This window comes from Mustela putorius, unplaced genomic scaffold, assembly GCF_011764305.1.
Source record: "Mustela putorius furo isolate JIRA1106 unplaced genomic scaffold, ASM1176430v1.1 tig00003962_pilon_pilon_pilon, whole genome shotgun sequence".
Taxonomy (NCBI): Eukaryota; Metazoa; Chordata; class Mammalia; order Carnivora; family Mustelidae; genus Mustela; species Mustela putorius.
In genome coordinates, this window is record NW_025422106.1 from 13,406,273 (window position 1) to 13,423,286 (window position 17,014).

General features: G+C 51.0%; 1 protein-coding gene across 6 annotated transcripts in view; it reads right to left on the reverse strand.

Annotated features, from left to right (window-relative positions):
- Positions 1–414: 414 nt before the first annotated feature.
- The window catches only part of TBX4 (T-box transcription factor 4), a 31,361-nt gene continuing 14,761 nt past the window's right edge, over positions 415–17,014 (reverse strand). For 4 of the 6 annotated variants that reach the window (XM_013053633.2, XM_004747247.3, XM_013053634.2 and 1 more), the window contains exons 5-9: positions 16,017–16,164; positions 5,276–5,428; positions 4,228–4,316; positions 3,854–4,089; positions 415–2,614 (exon numbers count right to left, since the gene is read on the reverse strand). In XM_013053633.2, the coding sequence (XP_012909087.1) occupies positions 1,995–2,614; positions 3,854–4,089; positions 4,228–4,316; positions 5,276–5,428; positions 16,017–16,164 (1,246 nt within the window). In that variant the 3' untranslated portion in view covers positions 415–1,994. The remainder of the gene's footprint in view (positions 2,615–3,853; positions 4,090–4,227; positions 4,317–5,275; positions 5,429–16,016; positions 16,165–17,014) is intronic. The other 2 variants (XM_013053631.2, XM_045070021.1) reach the window with 2 other exon arrangements.

Consider the following 17,014-nt stretch of genomic DNA (forward strand, 5'->3'; position numbering starts at 1 on the left):
GCTCAGACATCTGACTTCTCCAGGAAACCCCAGGCTCTCGCTTCAACCTGCTCTTCAGTTCCTTGTCTGAAGAGGCCACACAAATCCCACCAAGAATTCCCTCCTGCGTAAGACCACCTCTCCCAAATCACCAGGTTGTGTGTTGATTACTAAAAGGGGACGAATTCTGGTGTCTTGCCTGCCTTGCCCTTCTGGGGTCTTTGTGGGCCCTGGAATCCAGACCCGTCATCTGGGGAGTAACATGAGAGCAGAGGTACAATTGTTCCGTTGGTTCTAAATTCCTTCACTCGAGGCTCAGAGGCTCCATGGTATAAATGCTCAGAGGCACAGAAAAAAATACCAGCAAAGGGGACACTAAGACCATTGCCGAGCCAAGAAATGACAAGTCAGTAGTAAAGAGCATCCACACACTTCACAGTTGTAAAATGGCTTTATGTTACGATATGTAAAATAAAATGTCCATGCTATATAACAAAACACTTGAAGTTCCATATCCCCTGTTGGCTATTGTGTCTTCTAATATAGTTTAATCTGTGGTGGGTGTATATTTATATATAGATAGATTTATTTATTTATATATTTATTATTTATTTATTTATTTATATGTTTTCTCTAAACCATTCTTAGTTTTTAACATCAAATGTGTAATAAAAATTTAAATAGATGTCTTTTCCAAATACCCCCTCCAGCGTTTATTTTATTGTTTATTCGTTTGTAAAAAGCAAAGCTGAGTTTGACATGTGGCCTGCGTTTGTGAGAGAGAGAGATATATATTTATTTATTTATATAATATATAAATAGCTATTCAGCATGCAAAGAGTTTAGTGATTTCCCAAATTAGATTACAGAGTTCACACCAGCCGCATGGATGGTCTGGTGACTTTCCACGCTGAAGAGCTGGGCTGGGGGACGACACGATCCACCTCACGGGAGAATTATCCTCGCTTCTCTGAGCTCACTGGCTGAATGTACTGGAAGAAATGAATGTTTTCTCGATTCTTGTTTTTATTTCTGACGGGCTTTCTTGCTCCAAAGGCGAGGATTTTCTGGGAGCTGAACAGGCTCTGCCTGGCAGCAGCTCCAATGTGGTCTCCTGGGGACGTTGCCAGGTGAAGTGTGTTTCATGATGGCCAGTCATTGGATGCAGATGGTGCCCGAAAGGCCGAGTCTTGTACACCAGAGAGAGAGTGGGAAACTGGATGTCGGGGGCTGAGGGGAAGGACTTTGTACCATATTAAAAAACCTGAATGATGACAGAGATGCTATTGGTCGCATTTTCCCTCCTCTTGAAGGAAAAAACTAAAATGTTTTAATACCCATCAGGTGGCACTTAGCACATGACCTTCTCTGAAAGTCATCCCTCAGACCTTGGGACTCTAGGGATCAATTTCCAGGCCACTGACTGAGCCGTGAGCTCTACTCCCAGAGAGTGCTTTGTGGCTTAGCTAAGCACACGCCTCAGGTCATCTCACAGACTCTCCAGAGGCTAAAAGAGGGGCCCCCTACTCCCCAGACAAGATTTCCAGCTTCTCTTGCTAACAGAAGGCCAGGAACTCAAAGATGTGCACAGAGACCTCCCACCCCAGCAATGAGAGTCTTCTCCAACCTTCCCTACGAGAGAGACCTCATCACCTGGCCCCTGAGTGAATCAAAGATTATTTTATCAAAACCTCTCTAAGTAACTCACATGAACTCTCCACCCCCGTCCTATCCATGCACCTGTCAGGAGATGTGAGGTAACAGTGGACCCAGGTACCAGAGCCAAAATCACTTCTTAGGTAATTGTGGTTTTCTTCCTCGTCGTGGCCTCAGCTGTATGTCAGAAGGCGGATATTCTCCAAACGTAGGCACGCACACAGGCACACATACATGCAGACACACACGCAGACACCCTCCCCTTTGAAATACCTTCCCGTGTTTCTTGGTAGCGCAGGCCACCCACAGAGGTTAACACCGGATTACCGTGGTCCTGGGGCTATCGATGGACATGGGAGTCATCCGTCAGTCCAGTTCTCTACCGTTCCCATTCCTGAATGATACTGTAAGGAAGCTTCCCGGGACAGGGAGAAGCTCTGAGAGTAGAGAAACTCGTTGGCAGCATTCAGGTGTGGAGAGGGCGGCTTCCTCTCGCACACGGCAGGGAGGCCGCGCTCCCTGGGGAAGGAGGCAGTGGGGCCCCGCTCCCGGACCTGAGACTGTGAGAGCTGATTGTAGACGCTGAAGTGGGTGTTTCCCGGCGGCTGGGAGCTCTGAGCAGAGAGAGTGGGCAGCCGAGGCATCATAGTGGTGGCGGTGAAGTGGGTGGGGAAGGACTGGTAAGGCACAGTCTCCATTGTCTGAACACTGTAGCTTGTGTACGGGGACACTGACGTCCACATGTTACAGCTCAGCGGGGGTGGGGGCAAGTCGTCCACCCCAGACACCCCCGCAATCTCCGGCCCCGAACCTGAGTACATACAGGCTTCTCTTGGGGTCACCTCACTGCAGTAGGAGGGGCTCAGCATCTGCTGGTCGTAGGGAGGGGGAGAACGGAAATAATGATCTTCTCCCACTGCGGGGGGAGCTTCCAGATAGGATCGCTTGCAGGGTAAGTCCAGATGGCGGGCACTGTCTGCTGGAAGACAGAGAAACCTTCAGGAAGAGCCATTTCCACCAGCCCAGGGCCCAGAACCCTCTTCTTGGATGCCAGGACAGCCTGCCACTGTCACTTAGGACTTGCCCCTCAGCCCATGTGGCCATGGCACTTCCACAATCACTTTAATCAGCTACAGCTTTTATAAGGTGGCAGCAGCCAAGAAGTGGTCAGATTATGGACCCTGCTCAGAGGCCACAGGGGACACCACATCAGTGGACACGCAGTGATGTGGTCAGCCAGGCGGCATATAGCTTTCATCCTTTGCCACCATGACTCCTGGGAATAGGAAGAGGCCTTAATGTGCCCTGGCATTCTTAGCCGAGGCCCACCCTGGCCAAGGAAAGTGGAGGCAACTGCCAGGCCAAACTAGGCCCAGAGGCCACATCTGTGTGAATTAGCCAGAAAATTAAAGCCACAGTGTTTCTGCCTTAATCCTCAGCTCCCAGGAAGGCCTTTGCAAGCCAAAGATACTTGCAGGCACGTTCCTGTTGCTTTTAGAAGAGGAAGTAAACTCTACATGTGTTCAAAGGAGTCCCAGCATTGTTATAATACAGATTCCAACCAGTGTTTACAAAATGGAAACGGAGCTGATAATCAGTAAAAGGTGACTTGGACTTTTAAGGCTAAGCTGATACTCTCTTTGGGGAAAGATGACATCAGCTGCCCCAAACCATCTCTGTGTGTCTTTCGATGTCCTCAGCCATGACGGCTTGACTGTCTGGAGCGGCATATCCTCTGGGTCACCCCTGTTTTAGGATTGAGGGGGCTTTGATAAATGATAGCTCCAGTCCCCACACCTCTGGACCCTGAGGTGTCGGCCTCCTCGCAGACTTAGAGACAAAGCCCATGTGACTTCATGGGCTCTGTGACCCCATGAAGGCTCTGAGCAATGGCTATGAAAAGCACCTGGCACGGGGCAGGGGTACCCACCGGGGTCCTGGGGACATGAGGCCAGAAGGGGTCTGTGAGGATTAAAATCAAGAATCAACATCCCTGCACTAAGCCGGCCATGCTCCTAACCCTCCAGGTTTGTTCTCCCAGGCCACTCGATAACCAAGTATGTGTGTGTGTATGCATGTGTGTGTGTACATGCACACATACACGCATAGGTATGTGCCCACACGGCATGAATGTTTGCACATATGATGGAGAGTGTTTGTAGGAAGAGCTTTACCCCTTGTCTGACCCTCTAGGGCTGCCAGCCTAGGAGAGAGCTACCTCGTCTTTTCAGGCAGTGGTAGAAGAGGCTGGAGTCCCTCTGGGCTGGGAAGGTGTTGAGGGGAAGGTCCTGTGGCTCAGCTGTGGCGAACTGCATGTGAGCCCCGTTCTCGTACTGGTAGTGCTGGAGCGCCTGATGGGCACCGTGCAGGGGACTGACGTCGGGCTTGGCTGAGAGCTGGGTGGAGACGAGCCTCTGCCTCATGATGCTTTTGGAGATCACAGGATATTCTTTGCTGGCGAGGCGGGGAGGACAGGGACAGGAAGACAGGAAGAGAGTAAAGATACTTTGAGGGTTACCCTTCGTTCTCCTGAACCCAGTCTGCATCCCGACCCCCGACCCGCATCCCGTCCCCCGGGCCAGGCAGCCCCACCTCTGCAGCCGGGCCACACGCAGGTCACTGTCGTCACTGCCCCGGAATCCCTTGGCAAAAGGGTTGTTCTCAATTTTCAGCTGTGTGATCTGTCAGGAGAGGACACACAGAGTCACCATAGTAGAGGACTGAGCTGGTCCTCCTCACCTGTCCCAGACTGTTCAGAGCTCTGGGCAGAGTCAAGGGACGGGGTACACCCCAGCCCTCGGCCAGCTGGCCGGCAGCCTGGCCGAGTCCTCCGGGCCCTCTCCATCCATGACTGGCCCCTTGCTGCCTCCCATCCATTCTCCTCACTGCAGACCTTCTGACTCTGCCTCTTGTTCTCCTATCTGTGTGCCTCTCACAGCTTCACATCTGTGTCACCCTATCCAGGGCATCTGCCACATCAGCTTCTGAGGGACCATACTAAATGCAAATCTGTCACTCTTCTGCCTGAAATCTGCCACAGCCTATGGCCCTTCCTCAATCCCCCAAGCCGACCTGGCCAGTCCCTTGCACGATGTGACAAGCCCCCTGAGAAGTGTTGCCTGGGCAGCGGCAGACGGACTGGAGAGAATGGCCCATGCATGGCCCCAGAGGCAGTTTGGGGCAGTCAGGCTGGGGAGGGGCGTGGCAGGGTGGGAGCTAGACCCATCTGACCACTGGCTGACCACAGGCTCAGTCTCCCGGCTCCCACACAGCTGACCATACCCCGAGGCTCCTTTCCCCAATCTTTCCCCTTTCCTGGCAGGCCCTGAGTCCGATCTTTGAATCCCAGCAAGGTCAAGAAGTTTGTAGGACAAAACGGCCTAACACTCAAGCCACAAGGCAAGATCCACGCTCTTGGTTCTTATAGTGCCGACTTTGTCCATTCCCCATAATTAGTTCGCACTGGAGATTTAGGAATCTGGTCTCCCTTCTTACTCAGCATTTGCTTTCTCACTGCTCCGAGGGACAGTCCAGGTGTCCAAGGCGCCTCTGCCCCGTGCATGGGGGCTTCCCTTTCTGCCTCCCTGATGGCACAGAAATGCCAGGCAGGGTCAGCGGTGGGGGCTGGGGAGGACTATACCTTGTGATTCTGGTAGGAGGTCACAGAGATGAAGGAAGTCTCTGGGAACACATGGGTGCAGAAGGCTGTGTTTTTGGAGCCGAAAGCATTGTTCTCATCAGCCTTCACGATGTGTAGCCTTGGCTGGTACTTGTGCATGGAGTTGAGAATGATCTGGAAGACAAGGGTCTCTTTCTGAGCTCTAGGTCCCCACCCCCTCGTCCCTGGTCTCAGTCAGCTGGCCTCAGGCTGGCTTTCATGCTCCTAAAAGCCCAGGTTCCAGGGCCTGACTCCTGGGACAGGCCAGAAAGGTGCCAATGCTCCCAAGCAAAGAAGCAGGCTCCTGGACCCCCGCTCAGCCTCCACGGCCCCCGCTCAGCCCCTCTGCTCCAGAACGAATGCCTGGCCCCAAGACCTTCCTGATGGCACAGATGTTTCACTGCAGTAATGGAGAACTGAATAGTTTAAAGCCCAAGTGACCTCAGCACTGTGTAGCAGGTGGAATTCCGAGCTCATGCAAAGGCCCAGGGTGTCACGGACTCGCTGTGTGACCTCAGGAGAGTCACTGGACTTCTCTGAGCCTCAGTTTTCATATCTGTAAAATAGGATCCTAATTCGTAACTCATCTCCCTCAGGTTTCCTGCTCCAGCTGCCTCTTTACCCTGCCCGTCCTGTCCTCTCTTGCCTCTCCTGTTCCTCACCACCACCGCCCCACGCACTGCTGTATGACCCGCTTTTCATAAAGATGCCCGCCAGGGTGTGCAACATAGGGGAGGAGCAGAGGAGAGTGTCCCACTTGGGGTTTTTTCATCTGTTTCAACATGTGCAGAGGCCTGCTGAAGGGATTCTGGGAGACCCAGATGCATCCTGCCGGCAGACCTGCTCAAGGCTGCCCACAGCCTGGAGGGAAGCTCCGTCATAAGCTACAGTTCCAGGTGCCAGGGTAGGAGATAGCAAAGTTCTAGAAATAATGCCACAGAAGGCCAGAGGCCCCACGCACCTACAGGCCCTTGAGGATTCCTGGGGCTGGGGAGGTGGGCCGACCCACCAGACCAAAAGAACCCAAGAGGCCTGGCCCTGGAGCCCTGGGAGTAACATACAGTAGTTGCGGCTCCAAACCTACTTCATTCGGCTGTGCCCCACGGTAGCGGCTGCATCATGTGCCATTAAAATGTATTTTTTATCGTTGACATTTGCCAGACGCCCTCCCTATTGGAGGCAGGACCAGGAATTTGGGGCATTTTATCAGCACCGCTGCTTTTGTTAACCCTTTGGCTCCTATACTGGCTGGGCAAGGCTGGCCCTCTGGCCCCATTTCTCTCTGAGCTCCCTTCTCTCCTTCCTTTCCTTCTAGGGGTGCCCCTTCCTGGGCTAGCCCTGCTGGCTCCCATCTTCCCAGTTCCCAGGGACAGGTCTGGGGCCAGATTAAAACCCTGAGTGACCAGAGTGCCAGAAGAAGGGCCAGAATCAGACTCCTCTAGGGCACACCAAGGCAGAAGGGTTAGTCTAGGGAAAGGTGCCAGGTTCAGCACGGCCTGGGGACAGAGAAAGCCTAGGGGACAGGCACAGCTGAAGAGCAGGTGGGGTAGCAGCTGGGCCGTGGCCTCTGGCTCTCCCTGGGCTCCTCAGCTTGCCTGGATCTCTCCATCCAGCAGAGCTAGTTTTTCTCTCTTCTGCACTGGCTGTGACAGCCTCCTGTGACAAATCTTTGGACCCTCTCGGGGCAGATACAGAGCACCCCAAGCCCTCAGCCAGGGCTTGCAGCTGAGGACCCATTGCCCAACTGGGAGCCTGCCAGATAAGCAAACGCAGAGTGGACACAAGTCCTGCCTCAGGAGGCCTCAATGGACATCTGTTTCAAGAGGTTGGGGATAGGGGATGGGTCTTGGGAAACACCTCTCAGTCCCTTTAGGTTATTCTGCCACCCCGCACTGCCCCTCAGCTGCAGGAGTCCACAAAGGACCCAAGTTCCCAGAAGACCAGGAAACTAAATCCCTGGGAGGTGGTCAGGATGCCTCCAGAAGTCTCCAAAGTCCCACCTCCTGGCCTTTTCACATGCAGTTCCTTTGGCTTGATCTTCCGTTTGCCCCTCTCTCACCTTCTAGGGTTATCTTCTCTAAACCTGACTCTTCCGGGAAGCCTTCCCAGATCACTAGGTCCTTTTGTGAATCCCTGATTCTGAAACTTCCTCCCTGCACATTGTCTACTTGGCTGTTGTGTTGCTCCCTAGTGGTTTCCTGTTCCTGCTTGTCCCTTCATTTAAACTGTGAACTCCTCAAGAGAAAAAGAGAAAGGGCCATATTTTTTACTCCTTTTGTACCTCTGGGCTCCTTTACCCTCAGACAGGAACTAGTAAGTGCAAGGCAGCCTCTAAGGCATTTTTCAGGTAAAAATTCAAGACTAAACCTGTGCACAGCATGCTGCCATCCCCCACGGCAGGACTAGCCCCTGGCCACTTGGGGAGAACACAACCAGTGAACTGACAGATCTAAGCAATGCCAGGACCCAGCACAGTGAGGCTGGGCTGTCCCTCAAGGATACCATCAGACAGATGACAGCACCCTCCCTGCTCCTTGGCCACCTGGGGAGTCCTAGGCTCTGTCAGTCTGTCCAGAGCCCTGGGTACCATCAACTCCCTACTCCCCACTGTCACTCACCTCCAGGTCCAGTCAGTGACCAAGTCCTGTGACTCCATCCACAAGATAAATGTCTCTCTGTTCCCACTGCACAGCACTGATTCAGCAACCCCCCCTCCCCCCGCCATCTCTCTCTGGGTTTGGGGCTGCCTCCTCCCTGTCTCCCTCTCCATTTTCACTGCTACACACCAAATCAGGTCACTCCCCTGCTTATAACATTCCGGTTCATCCAGACGGACTGTCCACTTGCTTTGTATTTCTTCCTCTTGCCTCCCAAGTTTTCCTCCCTCCATTCCTGCCAACATTCAGAGCTCAATAAATGTCTTATATTCATAATGCCACCTTTGATGGTTCCCTCTTGCCCCTTGGGATAAAGGCCAAACTCCTCAGCCTATCAGACAAGGTCCTTCATTGACTGAGGTGGAGAGATTGCCAAATACACCTTCTAGGGGAGGGACCCAGTCTGGCTGGCAGGGAAAACTGGGAAGAGAGAAAGTGCCAGATGTGAAGGACAGGGAGGAGCCATAGGGGGTTGCAATCCTGGAAAACAGAGAAGTCGGGAAGAGTCCAGAAGCTTCAGTGGATCTCTGCTCAGCAGCTGCAAGTCTTGAGCAAGCTCTTTCCGCCCAGGCAGATGGGGTCCCTATCTGCAAAGGGAGGCCTTCGACTAAGAAGTGGTCCCGAACACCCCTCATAACTCAGACACTCTGGAATCCATACAGGTGTCTGGAAGAATGTCCTGCTTATTGAACCAACACAATTTTAAACTGGTGCTTCCGCCCCAACAGCCCAGGAGAATGTGGAACCAACTCCATGACTCACACCTGGCTTTACTCGGAAGTTCCTCAGGCGCCACATTAATCTCCTTTGCCAGAGTCTCCCATTTATACTTGTGGCAGAGGACGTTGGGCCAAATGGACCAGCCAAGTCAACAAACCCCACTACATAACTGGTCTCATCATTGTTTTACAGACATGGGATTCATTACGTTCTGGCTACAATTCAGAAGCCTGTTCTATTTTAACAAATTGTGATAGCGCCAAACATCCATTTCCTCAAGAGATCACCCTAGCGTGCTTGGCCAATGAGGTTGAGATTTATCTGCATTAGAATCACAGAACATAAGCACATGGAGAGGCAGACCTTAGAAATCATTCTAGTCCAACCTCCTAATTTACAGATGAGGAACAGGAGGCTTGTAGTGGGAACGTGACTTGCCCAAGAACACATAGCTGGCTGGAGACAGAATCCTGAGAAGAGTCCAGATGGCCTTTGAGAGAGCACACGCTGCTTTCCACAACACGCTCAGAAATTAATGATAAAGTGTCAGCCCAACACTGTGAGAGACGAGGATTCACCAGGCCCTTATGTCCATCACGGAACACAGTGTATCTGGATGCTGGCCGCACAAATGTGGCCAATGTCCATTTTGTCATAGATTAAAACCAGATTTTCCCCTGTGTCGTGATTTTACTTTTAAGACCACCTTCTCCATCTTCCTTCTTACCCGCTCCGGTCCTGCGAAGAGGTAAGGATGGAGGCAGGTTCTAGAGCTTACACAAAAAGAGGAAAAAACTGAGACCCAGAGAGGTAAGCGATTGGCTGAAAGAAGACCCAAACTAGAGCTGAGTCGGGCAGCCCATTAGCCAACTCAAGAGACCTCGGCCAGGTATGCCTTAGGCCTCACTCCCAGGGCAGCAGCCCAGGGGCCCGGAAAGCTTTCTGCCTTCTCTCACAGTCACTGCAGTGTTCACAGAGCATAGCCTATGTGCCAGGCCCTGTGCTGAGGAGCCTACCCACATCGAATAAGTAACTCTTTACAACATCCTTGTGTAGTAGGCATTATTATTGGGTGCATTAGGCACAGCCTAAGGGCACTGCAGCTCAGGGAAGTGAAGGCATCTACCCAACCTCAGACAGCCAGTGGGAGGCGGAGCTAGATTTTGGACGAATTCCTGAGCCTGAGCTCATACATGTCCCTGGCTGGAGAGCACCAGGCCCTCTTGGGAGTTGTACAGGGCATCTGTACAACTCCCCAACGCACCCAGCAAGGGCTCAGCCCATTGTCAGGGTGCAAAATATGTGGGAGAAAAGGAGGAAAAGAGGGAGATCAAGAGCCCTGGGTCCCCACCGACATGCTGACAGCATAAGCTTTGGAGGGAGTTCAGCCCCTAGCAGAGAACAAGCCTTCTCTAGCTAAATCCCACCGCTGTCAGCCAGTTCTCTCATTCACTTAGTGCTTACCAGCACCCAATGTGCCAGACCCAGTGCCAGGCACTAGGATACAATTGTGACTTAAAACCTTGTGGTTTCCTATCTAGTGGGGAAAGTCACGCAGTAATCCAAAAACTAGGCAAAAGTAAGTAGTGAGAAAATGTACTGGAACAAAGACTACATGTATTTATTTATTTTTTATTATGTATTTTAAAGTTTAGCCAATTTTTATCTTTTAAAAAAAATTTTTTTTTAATTTGTCAGAGAGACAGTGAGCAAAAGCAGGGGGAGAGGGAAAGGGAGAAGCAGACTCCCTGCTGAGCAAGGAGCTCATTGCAGGACTCAATTCCAGCCTGAGCCAAAGGCAGGTGCTTAACCAACTGAGCCACCAGGTACCCCAAGACTACATTTATAATAGTGATGACTAAGATGAAATACCTAACTGAAAATATGTGGGTTCTGATGAAGAAAACTTTTGGGGGGGTGGTAAAGATTTTTATTTATTTATTTATTTATTTATTTATTTATTTATTTATTTGACAGAGAGAGATAGTGAGAGATAGACAGCCCAAGGAGGCAGAGCAGCAGAGGGAGAGGGAGAAGCAGGCTCTCTGCTGAGCAGGGAGCCAGATATGGGACTTGATCCCAGGACCCTGGGTTGATCCCAGGACCATGGGTTCAGGACCTACGCTAAAGGCAGACACTTAACAATGGAGCCACCCAGACATCCCTGTGATGAAGAAAACTTGAGGACACTTTTGAAAAACAAAAAGCAGGCATCCACAAAGAAAAAGGCATTCCTATCCATCCCTCCCTAAGTCAATTTATAATTTTGAGTGATCATAATAAAAATACAAATAAGTTTCTTTTTTAATTATATGCTGATTCTTAAAGTTCATATGAAAAAAAAAAAAATAACAGATAAGACGAGCCAAGAAAACTCTGCAAAAGAAGAGCAATGGGGGACCAGCCCTGCCAGACACTAAAGCTTATCATGAAGTCTCAACAGCGAAGGCACTGGCACATGAACAGACACAAATTCAAGGGGGATTTAGTGTACAGAAATAACGCATCTGAAGCCAGGAGGGAAAGAGAACCAGTCAATTATTGGTGTGAGGACAACTGGATAGCTTTTTAGAAAAAAAAAAAAGTTGGATTCACACCTCCTATTGAATGCCAGAATAAATTCCAAAAGGATCAATGGTTTAAATGTAAAACTAAATCCATAAAATATTGGAAGAAAACAGAAGAAATTTTCCTTCAAAGTAAGGAGTGGGTAAAGGCTTTCAGTCACTCAAAATCCAGTATCCATAAGGAAAAGAGCAATTATTTTCAGTCAAAACCTTCTGTGTGGGATTACCCCTATAGGCGTCACAAGGCAAATTGCAAACTGGGAAAACACATGAGCAGTTCCTGTCACATATAGGGGCTAAGCCTTCCTCATTTATAGAAGCTCCTAGAATGGATAACTGCTCAAAAATCTGAGAGAAAAAATGAGCAAAGGATAAGAAGAGCAGTTCACAGAAGAGGAAAAAAGATGTTTAACTTCACTCAGAATAAAGGAAATGCAAACTGAAACTACAACCAGCATCTACAGTTCACCCCTCAGACTGGGAAAAGCCCAGAACGTCTCTCCCACCTGCTAGGAAGGCTCCAGCCATGGCAGGAATACACATCAAAAGGCGAAACCACGAGTTACAAATCCAAACACCTCTGAGCAAGCAACTCGCCACACAGATACTTGACGCAGGTGTAAAGTGATATATGTACCGGTTTAATTGAAAGAGCAAAAACGGGCATCTTCATTTCTTCAATAAGGACTGGCTACATGATTTATAGAACCATCGCACAATGAAATTCTACGAGGCTACAAGGAAAGGAATCAAAGGAAACTCTAGATGAACAGCGTGATCTCCATTTTATACAGTTTACAAAGCAAGGTGCAAAAAGCTTTTATAGTCTACTACCTTTTGCATATGAAAGAAAGGACTTGAGATTCTGCATCCTGCTCGTTTATGCAAAAAGAAATGCCAAAAAGAAATGATTAACAGAAGTTAGCTGTGGCTGGGGATTAGAAGAAACTAGGATATGGAGAACCAGAGGATAAAAATGGTTTATTACAAACATTTTTTAAATTTACTCATTGGTTTGTTTCTGAATCACGGAACTGTATATTTCCTATTCAAAAACAAATCTGATGTATAAGTATAAAATTCTAGGGGGTGCCTGTGTGATGCAGTTGGTTAAGCATCTGACTCTTGGTTTCAGCTAGGGTTGTGATCTTGGGGTCATCGGATGGAGCCCCAAGTCAAGCTCTGTGTTCATTGCGGAGTCTGCTGAGGACTCTCTCTCCTTCTCCCTCCACCCCTCACCCCTACAATAAATAAATAAATCTTTAAATAAATAAAATCCTAACTGCGGTAAGGACTAGGACAGAAAGGTGGATGGCACGTTGGGAGCATGTAATGGGGACCCTGAACTGTCTCCCTGAAGAAGGGGCATTTGAGCTTAGATCCCAAGGCTCAGGAATAACTAGGTGAAGAAGCCCAGGGTCAGAGGAGGAAGTGGCACACCGAGGGGACAATGTTGTGTCACTTGGTGACCAAAGAGCCACAGCCTACACCCCCAGCCTGGAGCCAACCAGGCCTCTCGAACAGTTAGACTTACTGTATCAGAAATCGTAAGCTGGTCTCCCAACTCAGCAGTCTGGGAGTCCTGGGGCATAAGAGGTCTCTCTTCTCACACAGAAATGCGCAGACGCACAGACACACCCTGCTGCAGCCATTGGCTCCCTGCCTCCAGATCAGGAGAAGAGGTAAGACCCAGCCATCATCAAGTCCTGCTGTAGGAGACAGGCCTTACCCCAGGGAGGCCCTCCTCAATTTCCAGAAGCTGCTTCTCTTACCATTTCTTGGTGTCCTGGCCCAGGACCCTGTGGGGGTGGGAGGCAGTGCAAGTAGGAAACAATGGGCACCTGCCCCTCCCTAAGCAGAGGAACAGAAGTGGAGCTGAATTAGGGCCCTAAGGCAGCAGCCCTAAGGTGCTGCCCAGCACCCCCTGATCCTTTCTGCCCATCTCTGGGTTTAGGCTTACTCCCAAAAACTTACCCCCAGGGTATTACTGGTGGTAATACCCTGAACCTACCCCAGGAAGGAATAGAGGGCCCTCCTGGACTGCAACAAACACCCACCAGGAATTTTCTAGGGAGAACCTGGTCCTAGAACACATGGGCCATGTGGCCCAAGGGGTCCCTCTGGCCTGTATGAAGGACTAGCTGCCCTGTCCAGGCCTTCATTGGGACCCTGAACCCTCTCCCGGGGGTGGGCTGCAAATGAAAGGCAACAGCTAAAATCCCCAAGATACTAGGAGACCCAAGCCAAAAGTCCAAAGTTCACTTGGTTGAGAAAGTGCCTCGAGGTCCAGGAGGTTTTAAGGAAAACTGAAACTGTGGAGGTGAGCAGTGCAGAAGCAAGGGCTTGTTTGGGGCAGACTCGGAGCCCGACATAGCTCTTTCCCAGGCTCCTGCACTGAGAAGCCAGGCAGGGTGACGAAGGGCTCAGCACTCCCACCGGAGCAGGCCAACAAGCAGAAAGCCCTGGTCCACCTTGCTTATCTAGGAATCCATCCTCCACAGCCCATGCCTGCATGGTCAAAAGCTGCTCCCTCTCCAGGGATGTTGCAAATAGTTGGAGATACCACAGCTCAAGCCCTGGGTACAGAAAAAAACAGGCGGAGAAGCCAAAAGAACGCTGGACTGGGAACAGGTATGGGTTCAAGACAGCTCCTTCACACCCAGCCCCTGAGATAATGGCCTTGTCTCTGGGTCCTGCCACCATACATGGGGAGCTGTCACCACTGAGCTGCTCATGCTGGGCAGATGCAGGGCTAGGGGAGGCTCTGCATCTCAGCCCTCTGCAGAGAGCTGAGTTAGTATGGGGAGTATCCCTATCGCCAAGGAAAGATGAGCTCCAGGCAGATGTGGTGAGTGTAGTCGGGGGCACCCCCAACATCACGAGCCCCTCAGGCAGCCCCATGGGCTCAGACTCAAGACAATATGCAGGGTTATGGCAAACTCCTTGTGGACTCGAGAGCCACCGAGGAGCAAGCCAGGCTGGGAAGATCTACTGCTGGGCTAGGAAGGCCAGGTCTCTCTCCCACTTCTTAAAAAAACCCCACTTTTCAAGCACTTGAGTCCCACCCCTGCCACCTTCTGCAGGGGTTAAGGGTGGGGGTAAGGGTTTGACGAGTCCCCTCAGGCATCCCTGCAACTGGGAACCATGGTAGCAAGGTGTGCCTCCACCATTCTCACCAGGACTTTGACCTCTGGGTACTTTGGACAGCTCACTCCAAGATCCAGCTTTTGCCAAGCTCTGTGCTCACCCCAGTGGTCAGTCCCATGGGGTCCCTGTGTGCAGTGTTGGGCAGAGACAGGCCTGCCGGGGAGGTTCCCACACACCCACCACAGAGGCCCTCATTAACTTCTCCACGTTGATGCCATGACTTGGGCAAGCAAAGGAGGCCGGGTAGGAGCCCATGGGGAGCGAAGTCTTGGCCAGGATAGTGCCCAGGAAGACCCAGGAGGCCCTTCTCTTCCTCTGTTAAAAGGCCCCGTGCTCTGGGAGGTGGGGGCTTGGCCCACCCTTCCATTAGATTGGTGGTTTGTCTCTGCCCCCATGAGAAGTGGGACTGCATCTTTCTGCCACCCCCCCCACAGCACCTGCCTGCATCGCATGAGAAAACCTGCACCCCTTAAAAACAGAAAAGTCAGGAGTTAAATACACTAACTAAGCTTTCTCCTAGTTGCTTGTTTATAGATTACCAACTCAGAAGAGAACTGAACAGACCCAGTAAATTAGAAGGGCTGCTTGTCTTATAAACCACTCATAAATGACCACTGCTGGCATTTTCCATGAGGAACTATGATTCAAAGGATTCTGATATGCATGGAACCCCTCAGTAACAGAATTTAGGTATAAAAGAGGCACCTCCCTGCACCCCCAGCCCTACCCCTGTGTCCCCCACCACCAGCCACACCCTGAGGATTTCATGAACAGCCTGGGTAACTGCATCTATCAGCCTCTGCTGCTCCCGTGCCCCACCCCACCCCCACTCTGTACTTCCAGAGTAAGGATGGGTAGCTGAGAGGGGCTGGGCCTGTGCCCTGGCCGATAATACCAGGTCCCCAGACTTCAGTTTGCCACACACTTGAGCTAAAAATTTCCACATAAAACGCTTTTTGTGGGTCTGCCAGAGCCAGATGAGGAAAGAATGAGCTTTAGCAGCCTGGATCGGGCGTCAGCGGCAGCATCCCTGGAGCTGTAGAGTCTCCCTTGTAAGAGCCAGGTCCGGGGCAAGGCCAGGGAGGAGCGGCCACCAGGGCCAGAGTGAGGCCCTCCCTTCCAGAGTGCAGGCGCTGCCAGGCCAGGCAGATGGCTCACGCCAGAGGCCTCAGAACTCATCAGTGACTCTTTCCGAAGAAAGTTAACGTGTGTTAGGCTCCGGCAAGGCCAGATTTGGGGACACTGATGCAGAGAGAGTTTACCCATCATCATCTACCTTGTCAACCATTGCCATTTACTTAGAGCCTCCCACGTGTGCACGGGGTTTCCTGCGCATTCTCTTAGTTAATTCTCACAACCGTGAAAGGTTTCCAGATAAGAAAACTAAGGCTCAAGAAGGCCAAGAAACTTGCCCAAAGTTACCCAGCCAGCAAGTGTGAGGGGAAGGATGCAGGGCCTTGGGGTGGGGGGACTCAGACCCTGGCCTCCTTCCTCACTCTGGCCCAGGCACGGACCAAAGCCCGGAGCTGGATTCCCGGAGGGGAGTCTCCACATGGCCACCCCTACCCAGCCCCCCACCAGCCGGGCGCTGCGCCAGGACTGGTTCTCAAGGCCAGGCAGTCTCTTTCTTACATGGCCGAAGGGGTCCAGGTGGTTGTTTGTGAGCTTCAGCTTCTGGAAGGAGACGAGCTGCCGCATCCAGTGGGCCCCAGTGGCAGGAGAATCAGGGTGGACATAGAGCCTTCCTGGCATGGCGGGCTCAGCCTTCCCTGCCACCATCCTGCCAACAGAGCAGACAGAACCACAGCAGCTGATTACTCTGGGGTCTGGAAAAGCCCAGATTCCCTGCCCCCTCTGAGAGCAAATCCCCATAAACCTGAGGGGGGCCGGGTGGGAATCACTGCTTATCCTATACTCTCAATTTAGGGCTCTGGGAGTTTGAGTGTTGGTCAGAGAGCGTGTTGAGGAGAAGCCACGACTATGAACATTTTATTTCATTGCACTATAAAGAGAAAGGGAAGTTACAGACAGATGTGATTATTTACTTCAAAGAATGGGGCTAATCACAAATATATTGTGGGCAGATTTAGGCACTCGTGTATACGTGTTATCCTTTCAATTTTGAAATGTAATTATTTATATTATTTGGAGGGAGCTTCTTAGAGGACCTAGACAGCTTTCAAATTACTTGTCTCCAATATAGTGTTTACCCCCAAAGAAGTTAATTGGTAACTGTCCCCTCAGCTAGAGCCTGCTCTGAATGATAATTCAACCTGAAGAGAGAAGAAATAGAAATATGGCCCTTACTAGGACCTGGCCACTGAATCCTGCGGCCTCTACCCAGTCTCTGCTGACCCTACTTCCAGCGCACTGTGGAACCCACATCCCAGCTGGCTACTAATTCATTCAATCTCTCTCTCAACTTGAGCCCTGTCCTGGGCTCTGGGGATAGACAGTGTACAGAGGAGGTGGCCTTAGGAAAAGCAGCCCAATGTTTATTTACCCACCCCCTAGGTAAATGTTTATTTACCCAACAACCCACTTGTTTCTCCCAGCCCCTTGCTGAAGGGTCCCCTCATCCAACCACCAGGCAGCTGCCCCGCGCTGTGGATCAACCGCTTAAAGGAAGG